The 9,544-nt window shown below is 49.8% G+C and overlaps 1 protein-coding gene across 1 annotated transcript in view; it reads left to right on the plus strand.

Moving 5' to 3' along the window:
* GTF2F2 (general transcription factor IIF subunit 2) overlaps positions 1-5,032 on the plus strand; it is a 93,347-nt gene extending 88,315 nt beyond the window's left edge. The window contains exon 9 of the mRNA XM_080575665.1: positions 4,141-5,032. Coding sequence (XP_080431791.1) covers positions 4,141-4,260 — 120 coding nt within the window. The 3' untranslated portion in view covers positions 4,261-5,032. The remainder of the gene's footprint in view (positions 1-4,140) is intronic.
* Positions 5,033-9,544: the final 4,512 nt, after the last annotated feature.

The following is a 9,544-nucleotide window of genomic DNA, read 5'->3' on the forward strand; positions in this document are numbered from 1 at the left end:
CACGCTTTCCCCGTGCTGCACGGAGGTTGGCTGTTAATTAATCTCCGCTGAGTGTTCACTGCTTTATTTTCTGTCACAGTGTCTAAGATTTTCTGTGTATGTAATTTCTCCTCTGGTTTCTAAATGTTGAGGTTATTTTCAGAAGTGAGAGAAAAATGTTACTGCTGCTGTCTCGGCAGCTCTGGTTAAAATGAAGTCCTAGGTGCCTACGTCGCTGGTAAATAATATTTAAAATACACTTGTCCGAGGGAATCGAAGTCTTTGTTAGGGAAGAAACAAATAAACAAGGGTATTTTTATTGTGCAACGGTAAGTGCAAACAGCAAGTGGAATCCTTGCTGCAGAATACATTGCATGTAAGTTGCTGCCATCTTTATTTTGAGATCATGAACTCCCAAAGCGAGTTGTTTCTGAATGCAAACTGCTGTTATATTAGGGAAGCCTGGCTTTATTTGTTTTTCTTTTTAATGAAGAGTAACAATTTTCATTAGTGGACGAATCTGTTGTCATCTACCCAGGTGAAAATACAGAGCGCTCCCTGGAAATGTTGCTGTAATTCCAGATTTGGGCGTAATGGCTGAGAACAAAATATGCTTTTTATGTGAGCAATCAAATATTTATAAGAAATGGAGCCAGTGGTCTAATAGGAACTGTATTTTTTCAAAATAGCGTATACTGCTTACAGTTTTTTCTTACGTTTCAGGTTTAAGTAATGGTTATGCTAAGTCTGTTTGGGGTTTTCTCTTGCTGAAAGTTTCAGGAGGGTTTTCAGAGCCTGGAAGTTAATGCCTCCTTCAGCTTTTCAAAAATGCTCTTATCTCATAATTCTACAGCAGCCTTTCAATTTTTATGTAAAATAGAGGATGTGTAACAGAGCAGAGGCTGCCTTAACCGTGCAAACAGATTACCCACAGATTAACTTCTGTATTATGATTACGTGTATATAAATACGTAGAATCTTTCTGTGAGAAGAAATTACAGGTCCCCGATTAGTGCTCACCAGATTCTAAAGTGTGGTATTTGGCATTGACGAGGAATGTGGAGATGAGTGGCTTCTCGTGATGCTATACCATCAGGCTGAGCCTGCCTGAAGGTGCAGGTGGGTCCTGGTGGCTGGGGAAGAAGGGATCTCACGGGAGGAACCATCATGTCATCTGGGCACGCCACTTGCTCTCCAGTAAGGTCAAGTAGAGCAGGATTATCCCCTATGTGTAGCTGTCTGGAAGCTCCGACAATTTAGCACTGTCTGGTCATGCAGAGTGATTTTTTGGGTCAACGTTCTCAGCTGCCTGCCCTAAAACCACTTCTAGTTCCCCCACCCAGAGCAGGGGAGGCAAATGGGACTGTGTTTCAAACACTGGGTTGCTGCAGTGCACTGTCCCAGCTTGAACTGCCCTTACTTGCAGCTGAGCTTTCCTCTCGCTCTTCAGTTTGGGTTGATTTTCCTCCATTTTGGTTTTCTGCTGAATTGAAACTCTTGGAAGTCCAGAAGGTTTGACCCAGAAGTGGCATTGCCTGGGGAACTGGGTCTGAAACCCAGTCAAAAGTAACCCTCTTTTAACTGGGTGGGTGGTTTGGGGGTGTGAAGCAAGTAGTGAGAGGCAAGATCTGCGTCGTGCACAATGTCACCCAAAGGTACTGCCACCAAGCAGCAGCGAGCTGCCAGCCGCCACGGACCGCGCCGCGCTCCTCCCATCCCACCTTGAGACCTGGCTTCCAGCTGCGGATCAGCTCTCTCGGCACAGTAACTGCGTTTTGCTCTACTTCACCTGCCTAAGTGCATTTTTATTTATTTTTTACTCTCACGAACCCGTCCGCATGGTAAGGAGTGGAGTTTAACCTTGAATCTGAGTGTCTTTCTTCCACCCACACTCTGCCATCTACTGAAGCATCTGGCGGCGGCACCACCGAAAGCTACCTCACATGCATACTTAGGGATTGCAAACAAAGCAGTGGAGGTGCAAGCATACACATCTACACATACCCGATATAAATAGCTTTTTCAACTGCTCTCATCGCCTCTTAAAAAACGCGTTGCACAACAGCAGCATTGTCGTACAGAAATGCTTGCACCCTCGTTGCTGCTGTAGTGAGCGCATTTGTTTTAGTGACCCGGCTGCCAAATAATGGCAGCATCTCTACATTAGCTTGTACTTGGAAAGGTGTACAGAGACAAATCGGTCTCCTGCTGCCACCTGCTGGGCTCTGCTCGCTCAAAGACTGAAGTCATCCCAGCAGTGAACACCCTCGTCTCCATTCACGGCCGCTTTGGATGGAGAAAAGACCCTAAGAAACGAGAAGTGCGTCTCGTCTGGTATATATATCGTCCTGTCGGACAAAGTGGTCTCTTCTGAATGGCCCTCGGTGCTCTGGAACAGGTTTTTAAGGATCATTTTGCTACGTCCGTCTAAACAAAGCATCATTGTTAGTGTGGGATCAGGATGTTCTGGGCTTCCTAAATTTCTGTATGTAACGGGAGCGAGAGTAACAATCGCTTTCTCCAAAAGACACTTTTATTTTTAATGACTGCAAGCATATTTTTATTCATTTCCCAATTTTTCTGTTTGGCAAAACACGAGCAGAGTGTAAAGAAGAAAGACTGGGCGATTCTTTTTTGGGGTCATCAGCAAATCTTTGCTGTGTTAAAGCTTGGAGTATGGAGATATTTTCACTTAGTGTAACTGCAGCTACAGAAAACAGAAGGGTTCCCGTAACTCCTGCTCAATATAAGCACTCACGGAGGATTAAATTGCTCAGACTAAAGCAATTATGAATTCAACGTGGAGATTCTTAAACTGTGGCCTGTGGTTGCCATGGCAATCAGTCGAAGTCAGCACTGATTAATATTTAAACAAACAAGCAGGCAAATGGCTCTTGAAAAAACGGCAGCAAATTGCTGGTGTTTAATATAAGGAGTAAAGGAGGGTGGTAGCTGTGAGCTGTCTGGTGTCAAAGTTCATACTACTGGTTATCAGAGCTCTGCATTTTTTTCCCCCTAATTTCCCTTAATATTTGAATTTCCCTTCCTAGTCTTAATATTTGAGTGTATTCGGAAATTCTCTGGCACCTACTCAACACTCCTCTAAAAATAAGGCAGTAATAAAATGCTTCAAGCTTTGCAAAACAGCACGAAACCCAACAGCTCGGGGCTTTGATGGGATCAGAAGAAGACAGAGGGTTTCGAGATACTGAAAATCCTAGTGCAAATAAGCTGATTCCTCTACCAAAAAGCCAAGAGCTTTTAGCCCGGCTCGTGAAATCCCAGCGGGAAGATCTCTGCGGCATACCAAAAGGTACGGTGGCTACCTTAAAGCAGGCCGAGGGAATTTCACAGCGAAGGTCACCCTACAACAGAAGGTGAGCATTTGCAGAGTGCAGCTGGAGGCGCAAAGAGCCAAGGACCTGCAGCGCTGGGGACTTCTGGCAGCCGGCTCCGGGAGCGCTCCTCGCGCACGGTCGCCATCTGCACCGCGAGCCGTCTATCGCGGCAGCGAGCTCCCGGAGCAGAGAGCATCCCAGCACCCCCGCGCCTTTGTCGTTTGGTAAGAAACAGCACAGCACACAGATTTGGAGACCAACTGCGCGGCTAACGCTTGCGGCACGTCGGGGAAATCTCAGCCTTTTGCTTTTTCAAGCGGCCCATTTTTAGGATCACGGCACGGCCCGTGGGATCACAGCCATCACCTCCAGTGGTGAGCACCCCACCACGTAGCCAGACTGTTCCCACTGTAAAAAATGTCGGTCTTGTATCAAAATGAAGCCTCTCCTCGTGTAGCTTGTACCCGTTACCCGATCCCTCTCCTGACTTTTTGTGCCCTGTTGGGGCTGCACGATGCCGGCCGGGGGGGAGCTGTCCCACCTGGGGGTCGAGCACCTCCTGCTCCGCTCCGTGTTGCCCCCCGGGGAGTGACAGCTATCCAGCCTTCATTTCAGTGAGGTCCTCGTCAAGGCAGCGCTGCTCAACCATGTGAAGAAACGTGGTTTTGCTGTCTGTCGGGTTATTTCCTCGTCGGTCGTGCTAACGAAGTAAATGGGATTTGGGAGATGAGGTGATGTCATGTGTGAAGTGGGAGCTGTGGCAGTCGGGTGCCTTCATAACTCATTTGTAACTGTTTGTAACTTGGGTTTTGCTTCCTTTCAGATATACTTGAAAGAAATTCTCCGAGAAATAGGCATCTACAACGTGAAGGGGACCCACAAAAACACGTGGGAGCTGAAGCCAGAGTACAGACATTACCAAGTAGAAGACAAGAGTGATTAACAAAACTGCTTACGAAGCAGAAGAGAACTACAGAGGAGAGCGACCACACCGAGGGAGCTGTTGTGGGTTTACAGACAGAACTGAGCACAGCCCAACTGTGCAAGGCTAAATTGAAATTAAAACAACCGATACTTTGTAATTTTCCGTAGCCTCATTTGTTTTTCAGAGGAATATTTCTTGTAAGTTTCTATAAATGTTTGTCTTTCGACAAAAAAAAATATTTATAGAATAAACTTGTATTAGATTTATCTTTATTAGAAATCTTTTGAGTTCAGATCTTGCTTTTTCTGGATAGCTTCGTGGTTTTTCTAAGCCTCAATAACTCAGGAGGAAAACATGTCCTAGAGGAACCTGTAACTTTGTATTTTTTGCATTCCTGTAGAGCCAAGTTCATGCTCCTTGCTTCTGCTGTGATCCGTCAGGGCTTTGTCTGGAAGGCTGCGAAGATGCTCGATGCTTTGTGTAACGTTTGGGTGGCACGGACGCTGTGCTCCTTTTGGGTTGGGAAAAATAGCCTAGCCGTGGTGCTCATCACAGTCCTTAGACTTCATGGGAGCAAATAAACAAATTAAAAAAAATAATAAAGGAAAGATAGTTTGATACGCAGGTGTGGGAAAGAAGACAATCCCTTCTGGGTGGTTACTGGGGAAAAAAAAGAAATGTCTGTCTACTAAGTACGTCAAGGAATAGATTTATCTTTTTTTATTATTATTATTATTTTATCTATGTTTTATGCTTCAGCACACCAATAAAATCATTATTTTAATTTGTACCGAGTAATGATCTGCCTTATTGACTGAAAGCATGTTATGATTTTGATAGTGTAGGTATGAATTTAAAAACAAACGTTTTTATTGATGGCTTTGGTACAGGGTTTCCATGTGTTTTGGGGAAGATTTCTTAACGTATCCACGTCTCCATTCCCCCATTTCTGAAACGCACATTGCGAAGTTGTGCATTCAGCATCCTTTAGGGGTGGAGCAGGGAGGTAGATGGCACAGGACTACTTATTTTGTTCTGAAAGCTTGTGTGTTAGAAAACAGCAAAGAAAACAGAATGGAAAACACCTCATTAGTGTACCTGTAAATGAAATAGGTGAGATTTTGTAGCATGGCTGACACATTCCCTCTGGTCTTTCAGATGTGTGCATCGCTTCTGCACACAGTAATAAAATAATTAGCCTATTTTAAAAGCAAAGATACCATTATTGGTGCACTTTGAAGGAATAAAAGCTTGGGAGGGGGATGGAATGCCCTAGGAGCTTTGTAAAACAAGCGCCCCTCTCTCTGTGCGCGTCGCACATGGTGGTTTTGCTCAGACCATTTTTTTCAGAGTTGTTGGTGTCAGTCCCTCTCTGCAGACACGCTTCCTGCCGGCGCTCAGCCTTCTGTCCAGGCTTTCTGAACAGCTGATCGTGTCCCACGGACCCGGGAGTGCTCTCGCAAATCCTGCCAGCGACTCTCCCGTCTCCTCAGCTGCTGCGAGCGGGAGGACCCAGCCTGCTGCCTGCTGCGGAAGATATTTGAAGCTGCTGAAAGGAGCCCAGGAAGTCAGCGTTCTTGGCTCGCTACGGTACGGCGTGTGCTCCCCGGGAATAGCCAGAGCCCGTGCGCACTGCTGTGCTCCTCCTGCTGCGCGAGTCCCCTGCAGACTCGCGTTTGCAAGCACGGGGGGTGAGAACGCTCGCCTCCCCCTGAGCTGGGCTGCTCTGCTGCATTCGTGCCCCGTTAGAGCAGCTAAGAAAGCCGAGGTGGGACTCCCTGGTGTGGCTCCTCACCTGGGCTTCTAAAACCATGCCAGGGATGCCGTGCAGTTCTGCTTTGGTACTGTTGTAATTCAGGTGTCAGAACCGAAAACGACCCTGCCATTTCAGAGGGAAAAGGTTAACCTCTAGTGGGAGCGCTGGTAGGATTAGCTTAGGAGGAAAGTATTCTGGATCTGCGTGTGTTTTGGGGTTTGTGAGAGTTTACTGCTTCACATTTTGCCTCCAGCTTGAGAGGGACGTAATCAGTCAGCCTCAAATGCCAGAAGACGTAAGCAGAAGTGGGTGTTTTATTGATCTGCTGAGGGCCTTTGGACAGGGTAAGTCGGCTGTAACAGAAATCGAACGGAGCACGCTTTTTTTATAGGGTTTATGGTTTTTTTACCATATGTATATTTATGGGCATTGTTAAAAACATGGGTAGGGCATGGATAGGGCAGTGGGGTTGTCTGCCAACGAGCGACGAGGAGACTGAGGAAAGCCAAGGTGCCTTGTCTGACTTGCAGCCCTCTCTGGAAGGGTGCCAGAATTCCCAAGAAGATGAGGAATGGGACAACGAAGAAATGCCATTTAAAAAAAAAAAAACAGCTAGGAAACCTTACATCAGGATAAGCTAGGCAAAGATGCCCGGTGAACAGACTGATTTCAGCTCCTCATCCAGCCTGCACCCGAGCCATGGGGTCCTGGAGCACAGCACGCCCTAAAGGCAGAAGCAGCAGGGCAGGCACTGCTACGAGACCCGAATTACCCCTTCTGGGGCAGCTCGAGGTACGGGAGGACTGGCCTCACTTCGGGTGAAGCCGCGATAAATATTCAGCAGTTTGGGCAACCTCATTCGGAGCCGGCACGTGAGAGCGAGCCAAAACCCCCAGCACTGCTCCACTTGTTGCGCAGGGAGACCTGACGCGGTGCCGTTAGCAGGATTGCCATCTGCTGAAAGAGAGGAGGAGAAGGCGTGTAGGCGTCCGTGCCTGCTTCCCTGGCCCCCGCGCTTCGATCGATTTAAAGCACGAGCTCGCAGCGGCGCTGAGTGCTGCTTCCCTGCTGGTCTCCCCGTGTGCTGCTGCCTCTGCCTGCTGCCGAGCTCTCAGCTAGCATGGGTGCTCTTCAGTGCGAGTGGTCGGAGCAGTCCACCAGCAGCTCCCGTAGGCACCAGCAGAAGTATTAACCTCCTAAATGGCATTAAATGAGATTAAAAGCGCATCCATGCTCCTAACGTCGCTTCTCCCTGTTGAGCAGGTCTTTGAGCCATCAGGAACGTTACACCCGGTGCGACGTGCCGCGAGGAGGAGGCTCTCGAGGTTTGGAGACGCTGGGGACTCATGCGGTCCCAGGGGCTGCACGCACAGCGTACACGTGAGGCATCGTGATGCTGAAACGGCAGCAGCTGCGCTCTGCAGAGCAGCTTCGGCGTGGGAAGGTGTTGGAAAGCCCCTGCTTTAGCGCTGGCATTGGCTCAGCAAGGTGCCTCTCCCCAGGAGCTAACGTGGCGTTTCACAGAATCACCCAGGTTGGAAGGGACCTCCAAGATCACTGAGTCCAACCTCTGACCTAACACTAACAAGTCCTCCGCTAAACCATATCACTGAGCTCAACATCTAAACGTCTCTTAAAGACCTCCAGGGATGGTGACTCAACCACTTCCCTGGGCAGCCCGTTCCAATGCCTAACAACCCTTTCGTTTGAAAGCTTCAGGGCAAGGACTTGCCACCCGTGTTGGGTTCCTGCACCAGAACAGCTTTGCTGGTGCACCTGCCCAGTTGGTAGAGGCAAGGGAACAGAGATGGAGCTACCCGAGATCTGAAACACTGCTGCTCACGGGCTGGGAAAGGGCAAAAAGGAAGCTGGCCGTGCTCTGCGTCAGCCACCAGCGCCTTCAGCAGCTGCTCCGAGTTTGCTACAGCCAAGCCGGGCGCCCTCCTGCCTGTGTCAGCTCTGCCCACCCACGGTCACACGTCCCTGAGACGGCCTCTCCGTGAGTCAGCCTCCATCGACACCGAGCAAACTGTTTTTCTCGCTAACGTGTCGTCAGAGCTGAGCCCTTTCTCCAGCCCCACCTGGAGGGGCCGTGCAGCTCCTCGTGCTCTGCAAAAAGATGGGGCTGGGCCCAGCCCGCCCCGCTTCTCGTGCCGGCAGCAGGATGGAAATCCTTCAAGGCTCAGCTCTCGTCTGGCCCAAGTAGGTCTAACATTTCCACCTTCCGCTCTTACCACCGAGGAGCTAGTTCGTGCCATGCTGGGCAGAGGGGAAGCTCCCCCTTTCTGCTCGTTAACCGAAGCCATCCAAAACCTTTGACTGCATGGCATTTTGGAGCAGGGAACCTGCAGGTACCTTGGGATGGGAAACCCTGGACTCCTGTAAGCCAGAGCCATGACCGCAGGTGCCGTTCGGCATCATTTCGGCTAACCCCATGTGTGCTGTGCAGCAGGTGAGATGTGAGCACCACCACCTGCACTCTTGATGCACTTACTTAATAGTTTTATCCCTAAAACTCATTCTCGAAATTTCCACAGGGACGTGAGCACCTCCAGGAGAAAGGCTTGCTGAAAGCTTTCAGCAGCTGCAAGACATGGGCAAGCCAGCCCTTTCTTGACCACTGTACCGTAGAAAAATTGATATGTAGTCCAAAAAGGCCTCCTGGCATCAGCGCTGTGCATTTTGGCTCCTTTCAGCCATTTGAGCAAGTCGATGGCTCCTGGCTGATGGCTGGAAGCACGCCGCTGACACACGCAGCGGCTACCTGCATCCTCAGCACAACGCCTTTGTGCTCCTGCATAACGCTCCCAGGACCGCCACCGTTAGCAGCCACCCCAAAAAACGTGCTTAATGCTGCTGCCAGGAAGGGCTGCAGCCCCCGTAACCCCCAGCCAGCAGCTCTGGCTGCCCACTGGCACGGGGAGGGCGTTTGGGGTTTGCTACCTGCAGTCTGAGGCAGCAGAGATGCTGCACTCACGCTCTATCCCCCCCAAAAAAAGAGAGTATTCCTCCTTCCTCTTCCCCTTTTCTTCTCATTTTCGGCCACTTATTTTCAGCCACATCGGAGCTCCTTTGGCTGCCTGCTGGACCGGACACCCATCTTTCCTCCTCCAAGCTCTGGTTCGCAGCACGGGGAACGGAGGGAGAGGCAAGAGGGGGCAGCACGGAGCCACCCAAAGGGAGCAGCCCCAGGGCGCAGGCAGGTGGTGACCCCCCAGGAGCAAATTTCCAGGAGGTTTGTCGGAGCAACAGCTGAAAAAAGCAAGGGAAAACGAAGCCACCGGAGCAGGGATCACAAAACAGCATGTCTGTGCTCCCAGCGATGGATTTGGGGCTGTTTACGCCAAAGACTTTCAGGCTTGGCTAGTTTTTTTTTCTCCTCCTGCTGAGACGTTTCTCCTCAAGCCGAATTAAGGCGGCGTTTAACCGCTGCTCTCCTGCTGCGGGCTCGGGGCGATGCAGAGACTGATTTGCCAGCTGGCAGAGGATGAAATCTCGCTTTGCAATCGCAGGAGCATCCCGGGGCCGCGGGCGCGGAGCTGGAGA

Source organism: Anser brachyrhynchus (assembly GCF_964034855.1).
Source record: "Anser brachyrhynchus genome assembly, chromosome: 1".
Lineage (NCBI taxonomy): Eukaryota > Metazoa > Chordata > Aves > Anseriformes > Anatidae > Anser > Anser brachyrhynchus.